The sequence below is a fragment of the Macrobrachium nipponense genome, chromosome 1 (genome assembly GCF_015104395.2).
Source record: "Macrobrachium nipponense isolate FS-2020 chromosome 1, ASM1510439v2, whole genome shotgun sequence".
Classification (NCBI taxonomy): Eukaryota; Metazoa; Arthropoda; class Malacostraca; order Decapoda; family Palaemonidae; genus Macrobrachium; species Macrobrachium nipponense.
The window spans coordinates 136931219-136945012 of NC_087200.1; the positions used below are offsets into that span (position 1 = coordinate 136931219).

The following is a 13794-nucleotide window of genomic DNA, read 5'->3' on the forward strand; positions in this document are numbered from 1 at the left end:
TACAAATGGGACATATATAAATATGTGTGTATGTGTGTGTGTGTGTGTATGTGTGTATCTCTCTCTCTCTCTCTCTCTCTCTCTCTCTCTCTCTCTCTCTATCTATATATATATATATATATATATATATATATATATATATATATATATATATATTACACACACACACACACATATATATATATATATATATATATATATATATTATATATATATATATATACACACACACAAATACATACATACAGGATTCATGTCAATAAACTTGAAGAATCTTCACCGATACGAGGTCGGTTTTTCAAGACTGCTGACCTAGGATATCCTCAACCTTCTTTTATTGTTCGATGTTGTACCAACAGGTTGTCGATGGCATGAGAATTCCTTGATCTCTGGGAGGAATCCACTGCGCGATTGATTTCAGTCGATATGATGATCTGAATGATTCGTGTGATTACAAATAGCCTAATTTTGATCCACATGTCGGATTGAACGTTGTTTAATTAGTCCCTGAAAATGTCTTTACCGGTGAAAATTATTATTATTATTATTTTCATTATTATTATTACTATTCAGAAGATGAATCCTATCCATAAACACCAAACAAGTCCTCGGGAGATCGTGCCTTGAAATTCAAGCTTCCAGAGAATATGGTGTTCATTAGGAAGAAGTAAGATGAGGTGAGAGGAAAATACAGAAAGAAGAGATCTGGCTTATTAAAAAAAAAAAAAAGAAAATAACTTAACACACCCGAGACAGTGATCTTTATAACCTTGATTCTATACATACAATTAAACATTCAGTGCAAACTCGTCACATCATTTGGCGATACAACTTTTCAACTTAATGTAGCTTTCTTTTTTGTGCTGACCACCAACGCTTTCTTTTCTTATTTCGCTTGTTCTTAGAGCTTACTCGGTGAGTAAGCCTACAAACTACTTTGTTGTTGTTCTTGTTGGGGGGGGGGGGGTAGGAAATATCTACGGAGGAGCCTAAAAAGGTCTGAAAAAGTGTTTTGCTTTAAGTTAGGAGATACAGGAATTTTAGGATAAGATACTTACGACTTATTAGAATGATAAAGGAAAACATAAATAATGTGCAGGTTTAACGGTATATTATTTCTAATAATAAAGCATCTATTTTAGTTTTCGTCGATGAAACAGGGCTCTATTTGACGGTAGATTTTAGCATACTTTAATTTAAGCTAAAAGTTAGGAATGTAATGTTTACGACTTAAGAAAACGGAAAAATCTTGCACATGTCCCGGGTAAGCTGGAGGTCGGATCACACCTTGTTCTCTTATTCTATACTTCCTTGTCACTCTTATTTATTCTTATAATCATGTGATCCCTCAATAATTTAATCAAATCGCCAGCTTTTCACAGCAAGCTAAAGTTTATGATCCTATGAAAATATATACGTATATATATATATATATATATATATAATATATATATATATATATATATATATATTGATTCTGCTGATGTGGCACGTGGTTGAAATTTAATGCGCATGGCGTCGATTCTTGATGCAACAAGTCAAATGGCCCTGACTGGCGTATCATTTTTGTCTGGATTTAAACTCTATTAAGCCAAACAAGTACACATTAACATCTAGCGCTGTTTAACTCCATCTCTGTCAAAGGCCTTATGGCTTAACAAATATTTAACCAGTTACAAAAAATCCTGGGTTTAGCATTCAAAGAAATCTTAATTGCTTCTGATAATTTCATATTATTGACACGAGATTAAAAAATTAGCGAAAACTTTACACTATTAAATGGGAAAAAACAAAATGAACTTGAATAAAAAACAACCAAAAATACGATTCTACATGAATGTTATGTTCCTTTTTTCACAATTACAGAATGTTTTATAAGCACTATATGAAAGCGAAAGAGTTCACCATAATAAGGTATTTTTCACAACGATGATAAAATTCTAAGCAAAAGTAAGAACGCAAGACAACCGGATTAGCCATCGTTAACCAGAGGCATTTCAGATTTCGTTCACGATAAACAAACGCCGTCTCGAGTTGCATCCACGGCAGTGAACGTCCTCTCCATTTAGTTATGTAAATCGCTGGCTAACCATTAAACACTGCAAAGCGAAGTTCAAATCCCTGGTAAGGAAGCTTTGCGTACCACTACAGCGCAGTTGTCACACTGGCGACGGAAGTGAATTAGATACAGGGCTGGGCAGAGTCGACTGTCAAGGACCGAGAGACAAGTAACCACTCGAACCCCTCGTGTGCGCGTTTCGTGTACCGGTAGGTGCACGGAAATGTGTAGGAGGTCCACGTGGGCAAGTTCGGTAAAATAAAGTTCGGCATCACTGTTACAGAATGGCCGGTGGCTGTCGCCGGACGTTGTAACTGATTGAGCTGGATCTGTTTGGACTGTGGTCAGAGAGAGAATACAAATTCATGCATAATTATGCAGCAAATAAGAAACAGGATTATAAAATTAATGCACTTAGATATTAAAAACTAAAATGAGAGATTAGTAACCTACATAGGTGAGTGTAGATATATATATATATATATATATATATATATATATTATATATGTGTGTGTGTGTGTGTGTGTGTATACATATACACACACACATATATATATATATATATATATATATATATATATATATGTATATGTGAATTGAATTGTTACCACATGACCGTGATTCATATACACGCATTAAGCTACAAGTGTCCTTTAATATCCAATTAGCTCTACTGCGGAATTAATAATATATTTTCCTATTTGTTTAACCGAAGGATTATTTTTTAGTTGGTAATCATTTCATCCTCTCGTGAATTCGAACCAGAGCACAGAGGAGAAATGAGGACTTCAGTGATGTCTTCTTACTGATTTCTCCTCTGTGCTCTGGTTCGAATCCACGAGAGGACGAAATCAATATAAACTAAAAAATTTCCCTTCTGTTAACATATATTAAAATAAGCGATCCCAACAGGAAAATGAAGTCAGAAATCCAAGCGCTTTCGTCTTTACTCAGACATTGTCACGTGCATCTACAGTGATTTTTTAAGTATATTAAAATGTATTGATTCCGAGGCAGATTGAATTGGATATATATATTGGATATATATATATATATATAATATATATATATATATATATATATATATATATATATATATAATATATATATATATATATATATATATATATATATATATATATATATATATATATATATATATATTTATAAAGCAGGTTTAACCTTTTTGGAGTAGCAGGAGGAAATGTAGTGGGGTGCTATTTGATCGTAGGATGCCGGTAAAACTAAAGAGCAAGATGCAGCACCAGGTTGTGAGACCTGCAATGTTGTACTCGTCCAAAACCTGGGCATCTAAGATGAGAGATGAGAACAGGATTGATGTGACTGAGATGAGGATGTTGAGATAGCAATGTGGACTTACTAGAACGGATAAGGTTAGGAACGAACATCTTAGAGGTACTCTCAAAATAGCACCAACTTCAAACATGGTGAGGGAAAGTAGACTGAGATGGTATGGACATATAAAGAGACGAGAGGAAGACCACCTAATAAGTAGGAGGATGGAGATGGAACTGCCAGGTGGGAGAAGGTTAGGTAGACCAAAATTGCGATGGATTGACTGTGTGAAGAGAGATATGAGGGAGTTGGGATTGAGCGAGGAGGATGCACTGGACCGAAGGAGATGGAGGAATGTGTTGAAGAACCATTACAGCAACCCCAAATAGGGACAAGCTTGTAGAGAAAGAAGAAGAAGAAGTTTAACATTTTTGGAACAACAGAGCAGCAGCATCACATCAAGCTATTGTGACCGACTCGTTTACTGTGAGTGTCCGTAAGTAATAAAAATGCTTCCCCAATCTCCAGCCTAAATAAAACGTCATGAAAACACGAGAGCAAGATGACCAACTTTAAAACATAAAAAAAGTAAAATAAAACATGCTGATTAAATCTAGGGATTCTGCCCTCTAAATTATCAATAGTCCAAACTCTTGAAAGAAGGAATGATTTATGAATCGCAGTTGTTCTGGAGACCTGAGGTTATTATAGCCGATTTTCTGGTTTACTTATGGCATCTCGAAAATGAGAAATGTTGCAAAGGGGGGACAATTTGAATAACCGTGTAATAAAGAGCAAGGTGGATTACATGGCTGTCATCAGCTTGGAGAGAATGGTGAACAAGTAATGAACATGATACACATATATTACTTGAATATTTTGCTACAACATAATAGCTTTAATCGCAGGTAAAAAACCATCAAGGCAAAATTGACGAGGGTTAACTACGGATTTCTGTTGTTGCTTTAGTCTTGACCAAGGAGAACTTTCAAGAAAATTTTCTATTTATCTAATTCGGATCTTGACTCCTGGAAATAGCAAGAGTGTTCTGCTTCTTTCAAGTAAGTAACTGTGGGGTTATCTGGCATCGGGATACTTCCTCAAACTTGTCTCATCGAATCAGAGTTCATGTGGCTATACCTACTTCAAAACCCAACGAACTACATGTTCCTCACACTTGACGAGAACACTTAGGCCTTTTCACAAGAGAGGGGCACATCCGTCTATTCTCACTGCTTTACGGTTTTCTAATATAGCTCCTTGATCGGTAGAAGCACTGACCGGGTCACTGTACTTGCATTCAAATTCAATCTGGGAGAGCAACGCACATGGCTGACGACTGAGCGGCGTAGACCTATGCCCACCCGAAATTTATACTTTGAACTCAAAGGGACGATAAGGTCATGTGCATATTTAGGGTGTCTTTTCCTTTTAACACGTCAGACTCAAAAACAACTTTCCACTCGTTGGCCCTTTCCCAATCTTCCCAGTGTTAAAGTAGGCTCACTGCCTCTTGTGGAGTGACGGGGAGTATCTACACTTCTGCAGGGAGATCACGTGCCGCCCCCCCACTACGTTACTAGTTCCATGAAAGTCTTCTAGTTTTTGCCCCAACAACTGCATAGTTCTTTACAGCCAAACTCTGGAATTCTCTTCTGAACCCTGTAATCTGAGACTCCCAGAATCGCTCAACTACCTAGGAGCAGGAGGGTCTTTGAGTTCCTAAAGGACTACGACCCACTCTATTTTACGCCTCCTTCATTCCCTATTTCTTTGCAATCAATCCTGGGTTACACAAGCGCCAGTCATTTCGAGCCCAGATGTCCTCGGCATTTTATGAATACTCAAAATACGAAAGGTAAGGGAGGCTGCAACTGAAGGCTGGATTGGCTGATACATGCACAGGGGTATTGACTGGGAATGTAACAGAGGCCCTTGACACCAAGAAAAAATCTATTACGAAAGAAATTGAGGTGAATTCTGGCAATAATAAAGATGTTAAAGATGACTTCTTGTGCAACAAAACAGAACCAAAACCACTCTAACGCTACCAAAGACATTCCAGTTAATTCCTAATTATACTGGGAAACTGGAAATGGATCTCAGCATTTAGAAGGAAATGACAAGGAAGTCTAATCCTAGAGTGAAATTTTCGATACTAGGATACAAGAGCGAAGATAAATTAATTCTAACAGTGTACAAGTATGATAACGACCAAACGGTAGTGTTTAACTGAAATAAACGACACAGATCGTAGCAACACTAAAGAGATTATTAACTGATCAACAGCACGAAAGAAATGAGACATTTCGGCAAGAGTGCGGTCAAGAACACGCAATGAATGTATTTAGTGTGAAGGGCATCGGCTCCTACGACAGAAGAATTTAAAAGGAGTCTGTGGAGTTACCGCGAGCGCTCTGTCACAAGAATACTACAACGGACAAAGAAGACATTCAAGCAGAAATGACACGTAACTTAAGAGATCGGCAGGCTCTTTGCGGGCGTGGAACAGCGTAGGCGTCAAAGGTAATCGAGACAAGGGCATTGAAAGCAAATCCCTTGTAAGTGTTTAGTGTATAGGAGTGTAAGGCGATCATTTTAACTTGATCACTTGTTTAAAATGTAGCACAGAAAAACTTGAAAAATATTTGCGCTATAAGCGGAGTAGCTGACAACGACGCACGGAAATTCACGAGCTGTCTCGCTATCGATACAGCAATGTTTGGTGATAACAAAAGGACGAAACTGTCTTTTGTCCTGTGACACGAAACAAGAGAGATAAGGAGCCCTTGACATTATTGGCTTTACCAGTGGTTGTCTTGTATCTGCCTCGTGCTGGTCCTTCTGAATAAAAAAGTGACATCATCATAACACTAGGATATAAGTTGATAGTAAACTTGCGACGTAAATGTTCTAAGGAAACTTGAAAACAGAGAAGACTTACAATATAATGAGTAGTATATATCGAAAGCAATATAACAGACAATTCAATCAATCGATAGACATACCACTCAACAAAGACGCTATTGTTTTCAAACAGGCCTTGGCTATTTTCAGATATTAAATGCCGGTGCCAGTTGCAAAATACTCTTTCATAATTCTTTGTAAAAACGACGACTCGAGGCAGTTCGCAACTTTGGACCCTGACGATGGAATGGAAATGAATATGAAATTGAGGCTTGAAGCCAGGCACTGGAATTCAAAGAATTATTCAGAGCTGTAATGAATTTGGTTGCACGATACAGCCAAGATAAGTATGCAGATGTATATGGTACAACTGAAGTCATTTAAAAGGATAATTTACAAAATGACGGAAATAAAATTAACTGTAGACTTCATTTAAAGAGTTTTTAGCGAAAAATGCTTAATTTGTAGCGCATTATTTCTGCCTTCAAAGGAGATGCAAGCTTACGGGTCGATTCGAAACCTGGAGAAAATTACCTATAAGCCATAGGTGGCCACGAGATCACTTATAACAAGGTCAACTTGTACCTTCATGCATTGTTTAAAGAGTATGGCAGCATCCAATACGCATCTTGAAATTTGTGACACCAGTTACTGCATTAAATGAACATTTAGATAGGTATTAATGGGAATGTGTATCATTTATTTTGGCATCGCAGTTCCGCTGCTAATTTCACATAATTAGAGCAAAGTACCAAATGAAGTAAACATCTCTTGGAAACTTGACGACAATGAATCTGAAAATGATACTGAAGACTGTGAATGGCACCTTGTTCTGCTTTCAGTGCACTTTAATCGAATTCATCCTGTCTAAAATAAAATTCGGACATAGCCTAGTCTCTATTTAACTTCATCTTTAGGTTAAATATGATATTACCTACTATTAATCTGCACAACTCGGTATCAGCCATGCTTTCCATACAAACAATGGTGTTACAGGCTATTTGGCGGTGCAATGAAAAATATGATGGTCAATATTTCCAAAATTCACGGTGGCCCTTATATAAGCTATATAATAAAATACTAGTGGCTCTTGGTTGTCCTTCCCCGGGTGACAATAGGGGAAGCATGACACAGCCACCCACCACATCCAAACCAGTTTGTCCACCCCAGGCGGGGCAGGGTACATAGGGAAATGGGAGGGTAGGGGAGACATCCACCCTCATCATGCAAACCTATCTGTCCGCCCCGGGTGGGGGCGGTGGTAGGTAGGGGAGACGGTAGCGTTGGGTTCTGGCGCACGCTGTCTTGTTACAATATTTATCCATCAATAATGAATAGGGAGAAGGGCACGATGTTTTCCAAAGACGAGAGGCATCAAGTCCCCCAAACCCCCACCACTTTCTTTCTCTGTCTAACCGGGAATCAATTGATGAGGTTTGGAAAATGTGGCAAAGGTGTCTCTAGGAGTCTAGACTTTTGACAGTTTAATTACAGCTGTTCTAAAAATTTGGAACAAACACCAAAGAAACAGGTCAGCGTCAGGTACAAGACGGCGATTTACTGTAATGGCGAGTATAAAGTGACATTTCTCGTTATATTAGCCGCGGTCTTCTCCCTACAGGAGCGCCCGCTGTTTTTGCTTGGTGAAAATTCACAAAAAAATATAACAAATTAATTAATATTTGTCATGTTAAAAAGATACCCACAAAAAAATATTATATATATAATTATATATATATATAATATATTTATTATATATATATTATATATATACGTATAATCTATACATATATTAATATATACGTACTATATATCATATATATACATTATATTATATATACTTATCTATATATATATATATATATATATATATATATATAGATATATATTATCTATATATATAATATACACACACACACACATATATATATATATATACGTATATATACATATATATATATACGTATATATATACCTATATATACATATATATATATATATATATATATATATATACCGTGTGCGCGTGAAACACTTGGTAAAAATTCTCAAAGGTTTCGCTTTTAGTTTTCTAAGACATTCTTCAGGGAACTACTACAAAGCTTGTTTGTTTGTTTGTATGGGGTTTTTACGTAGCATGGAACCAATGGTTATTCAGCAACGGGACCAACGGCTTTACGTGACTTCCGAACCACGTCGCGAGTGAACTTCTACCACCAGAAATACAAGTCCCTAACACCTACACTAATACATAGCGGTAGAAATTCCAATCATACGCTAGAGAAATTGTGCAAACGAACTTACCAACGGTTGAAAAAAAAATATTCACACCTGGCAGGTGGTAGAAGAAGAAACGAGAATCAGTAAAATCGTTAGCTTCCGAGGTCAGAGCTCCACTTACAAATCTCGTTTATCTATCGGGTTGAGTTCACGCCTTTGCTCTGGGCCCAAGTTGTCGAGTTGAATATAAAATGCCGGCCAAAGGCCAAACACGATGACCTATGAGGTCATTCAGCGCTGAAATGGAAACTGACAGTAAAAGGTTTGAATGGTGTAACAGGAGGAAACCCTCAAAGCAGTTGAACTATACATTAAGTGTTAGGAGAGGGGAGAAAGTAAGATGAAGAAAGAGAATATGAAAGGAGGTACAGTGAAAGGAACGAAAAAAGTTGCAACTAGGGGCCGAAGGCACGCTGCAAAGAACCTTAAATAATGCCTACAGTGCACCGCATGAGGTCCACTGACGGCGCTAACCCCCCTTACGGGATCTGATCCCAGGTGAACTGCTTTCTTGATCTATGCATTTCACTCATTTCTTTTAAAAACAAATGGATCGAGATGATTCATTTATCGGCTGATATTCGTATTCTTATTTACACATGACTCTATTCCCATTTTCCTTCCAGTATAATACTGGAATAATTGTTTTTTTTTTCTACCCGTCCACTGACTGGCAGTTAGTTCTCCCGTGCATTCCTTCTACGTGGCTTTATTTAACCCTGCGTATTCTCTTCTATTATTTTCCAATTTGATCAATGTAAAAATTGCCGCCTGACTTCCATAGGCTTCGGGCGAGTTCTTCACGAGAGCTTCAATTATATTATTGTTCTTAAATGCTTTTCAAAGACATTATTCATCTCCTCAATAACTTTGGAGCTGACGTAACATCTTGTCATTAAATGACAAGTGTTCTCCGCAAGGCTGTATGTTGAAATGCCCTCAAATGTCTCGTGAATGTTTCATCATCACACGTCGTTTTGATCTGCTTCCCAACGTTAAGCCTCCTACTCCAGTACAGTTAGTTCTCACAACCTATGATGTAGCAACAGTATTTTCAAGACCAAGACCGCACTAAGGGATTCAGAGCCGATGGAAGGAACGCTCTTTTCCGTCAGTAACTTTTTATCAAAGCATCTGACACAGGTGAAAATTGGCAACTGTATATTTTGTTACAATACCTCATTTTTGCAAGTATTATCTAGTGCCTAAGTTTGACAGTTTTATATTTATCGAGTAAAATGAAGTCGCCGACCCCGGAACCGAGAAAATCACAGAAAAGGATTCTAAAATAATTTTATTAGGAGTAATCGGTTTAATTAAGCACATCTGTCAAGTTTAATTAAGCACATCTGTCAATTGTGTACTGCCATAAATTAAAAAATGTTAGAAACACTCAGTGCTTTAGTGGCATGGAAATCCATACGTCGGTTTAAAAGTTGTTTACGAAAAACACTTATTTCAGGGCCTCTGGAAAGCATAGTAGGCTTCAACAAGTTCGAGAATGGCCACCAGGATATGGAATTGTCCCCGTGGTTGCAAGACCTGCATTTGTGCCAAGGCTTGCCACTTTGCATACAAGCAAGACTTGTGGCAAGAGCGAGAAACCCCACGAATAGATCATTTCTATAGTGGGTAACAGTTACTTGGCAACACTCATCTCTTGCTGCAGCAAATAGAAGGCTTTAGTGTCGAAACCTGAGGTAAAGCAAACCGGATTGTCTTTCTGTATTCCCGCCCTGAATAACTGTAGATCTAACAAATGAGCTATAGACTGGTTCATTACGTGGATGAACTACATACATTAAATTATTTGTAATGTAGAAATAATACGAATATCAAGAAAATGGGAGAACTCCAAGCTATAGTTCGACAGATCTAAACTGAGAGATTGTTTTCTTCCAAGGTATATATACCTTGGTTTGCTTCTTTAGGTAAAAACCCTGTTGCCGCAAGTCTATAATCACATATTGTGATTATAATTTTTTGTAAATAAAATGAGAAATCGCATTTATAAACGTGACAGATGTTTCCAAAGACGTGGCCACTTTTCCTGTTACCTTTGACAGGCGGTATGCAGGTGGGCCAAGCCTATTAAACCATGAAGTTTAAAGGATTTATCTCTTAAGCTACCCTTTGGATAAGCCCCACCGCCCGGTCTAGCCGAGAACTCTAGCGCCAAAAAGAATGACTTCTTGCTTTAGGTTACCAAGAACAATAGTCAGTAGGGAAATCAATTCATTCCTACGAGGAGCACACTGTGAAACGGGCAAATGCAGTTAAGCATTCCGAAAACTTGCAAACAGGCGATGCTGCAAAGGATATCTGTTATTGAACTAAGATCATCTGACGACGAAGATTCTTCGTAATGTACATTTTGTATAGAATCATATTATTACAATTCGTGTCATAATTATTGTAAATAAATTATTTCTCTCCCAATGATGAGTTTATGTGCAACCTTATAAAAAGTAAAAATTATTACACGCATTAGATTTATAAGTTATAACATGGTATAGACCGTGAATTATAATAAATCTTTATTTACTCTATGTTTTCATATTTGTGTCATACATTTTTCAGAAGAAAATTTCATAAGAAATAATGAATGGTAGTGCCAGATTTTTTTTTACTTTATATGAAAAATATTTTCAAATAAGTTGCGATGAAACTTCTACAAAATAATAATTATTGGTGGGTAGAAATCTCATTCACGAGGGCAGGGTATTTCGAAAGCTTTTACACAGTTTTATCAAATTATACTACTGCTACCATGAGTATGTTATTATGGACAATAAAAGAACAATAAAATGATTGAGAATGATATGCAATCAAGGGGACGATGACAAATCCTACTCATCACTGATATCGCTGAAGCGTAGGATGGATACTCATATCAATGAATAAATATCTCGTGGGCATGTGGGCAGAGCTTCAGTGAAGAGACGTTTTCCCCGAATGGAAACTTCACGTCACTGTGGGTGGAGCCTCATGACGTCAAAGGTTAACGTCACAATTGCGTTCAAAACCCTTACCTGCTAATTTGATGGGTCTGGCATAGGAAACTCCCTTTTACTCACATCATAAGTACCAGAACTATTGAGCTTAGGCACAAAATAACAATTACAAAAATTAGGTGGAGTTATTTGTTTGTTTGTTTGTATGGTACTTTTACGTTGCATGGAACCAGTGGTTATTCAGCAACGGGACCAACGGCTTTACGTGACTTCCGAACCACGTCGAGAGTGAACTATCACCAGAAACACACATCACTCACTCCTCAACGGAATGGCCGAGAATCGAACGCGCGACCACCGAGGTAGGACGCTAATACCATACCAACCACGCCGCTGAGGCGCTTAGGTGGATCACCTTTATCGGATGCTTTGATAAAAAGTTATTGCCGAAAAACAGCGTTCCATCGACTCTGAATCCCTGAGTAGCCACTTGCTTCAGTCTGGTAACTAATGCTCACTAATCATGAAGACTTCTCGTAAGTTATACTGTACTACATTACCACCATGATCACAGAACACCAGCAGCATGTTTATTTTTATCTCACTGCTCTCCAAACGTCCTGAGCCTAACAAGAAATATATTACTTTTCCCACGCATCCGAAAATTGTGAGGTGGGGATCGAAAAAGCTGATGGATGGCGACTGATTATACCTAATAATGAATTAACAGTGTCAGATCATCCCTTATTTTACTAATGAGTGTACCACAACTTTGCCCCACATAGACATAGCCTAAAACGTAACTGACTTGAAAAAACAATCTACCACAGAACACTTCCCATGTGTAAAAAAAAAAAAAAAAAAAAAAATCAATAAATACAGGTCAGTCAACACGAACCTATTGACCTACAAAACCAAGAATAAAAGTCAGAAACACTCAAGGAACGGTGCAATGGCCTTAACCGTAGCATTTAGCAATGATTTTTTAAAAAGGTTTTGATTGCGGCAATTTTAATAGATTTTCTAAACGTTTTTCCTTTCTTTCTTTTACGTGCTCAGCTCAAGCTTTCCTCTTCTGTTACTTAAGTCACTGTCGATAATAAGATAAGAAGTTGAAGAAACTGTAGAGCAGACTGATCATGCAAATTCCAACCTATGAGTCGACAAAGCACTGAATTAATGTGGTTGGTGTTGACGTGCACCCTGGCACATTTGCACGATTCACATAACGGGTATAAAACACGTATTCACTTTTTTCCTCGTGCTTACATTGGAATACTTCATGCAACCTTGTTTTGCACGATACTGCGGTCTGGATACGTTTCATCTGAATGTTGCCTATTTTGAAGCATGATACTTAAACAACTGTCTATCGGAATATATTAAGTAGTCGCTTTAAAGAATAAAATACAATTTTGAAATTTATATTTACTTTATCATAAAGCAATGCCGTCCCAGAAACGGACATAACAAGAAAGTAGGAAGTAACAGCTGTGTATCCCGTCTAAAAAATTAATGGATTAACACAAAAAAAAGTTTTACAGCAGTATAACGGACACATTTCTTCCATACGCCCCAACTTGCTCACACAGTATTCATGCAATATTTACTTCGCGTGGATCAAATAACATGAATGTGTGTCGAGCTACACCGTTTCCCTTCACGAGACCCAACAACAGACTGGAGAGAGAGAGAGAGAGAGAGAGAGAGAGAGAGAGAGAGAGAGAGAGAGAGAGAGAGAAATACCGATATGAAAAAATAAGCAGTAGTCTTTTCTGAGAAAATCCCTAAATGCTGAGAGAGATAATGGTGGACTCTCTAACTGGGTTATGCTCTGACCTTCATAAGCATGTCTTGTATGATGTCTTCTTCATCATCATAATAACGGCAGCGAACATATCAATGAAAAATGTACCTAATAATAATGAGCCATTTATTAATAAAGAAAAAAATAGCGCTCACACACAACAAAAGTTTTCTTCAAACTTATTAAAACCATCCGAACGAAGTAAGAGAGAGAGAGAGAGAGAGAGAGAGAGAGTTGCTGGATGCTTCAGTGACGGGAATCCCTCAAGACATTTGTAGAGGGCGCCCTCCATATGATTCTCTCCGCCCCAAATGAGATGAAACCACAGAAGTTCGCTAGTTACATAACCGGCTATAAGAACGGAGAGTTAAGAGGGATCTTACTAATCTGTCACTACACTGAACACTGACAACTGTGTGCGTTGATTATGTTTTATCATAACCACATCAACTGATATTTTAGGTGATTTACCAAAACAGGAAATCAGTTA

The 13794-nt window shown here is 37.6% G+C and overlaps 1 protein-coding gene across 3 annotated transcripts in view; it reads right to left on the reverse strand.

The window, feature by feature from the left end:
• LOC135219666 (endoplasmic reticulum mannosyl-oligosaccharide 1,2-alpha-mannosidase-like) overlaps positions 1-13794 on the reverse strand; it is a 222109-nt gene that overhangs the window by 198960 nt on the left and 9355 nt on the right. The window contains exon 1 of one of the 3 annotated variants that reach the window (XM_064256616.1): positions 2091-2108. The exons of the other annotated variants lie outside the window; for them this stretch is intronic. Coding sequence (XP_064112686.1) covers positions 2091-2093 — 3 coding nt within the window. The 5' untranslated portion in view covers positions 2094-2108. Of the gene's footprint in view, positions 1-2090; positions 2109-13794 lie in introns of those variants that run through there. 3 annotated transcript variants of the gene reach the window in all.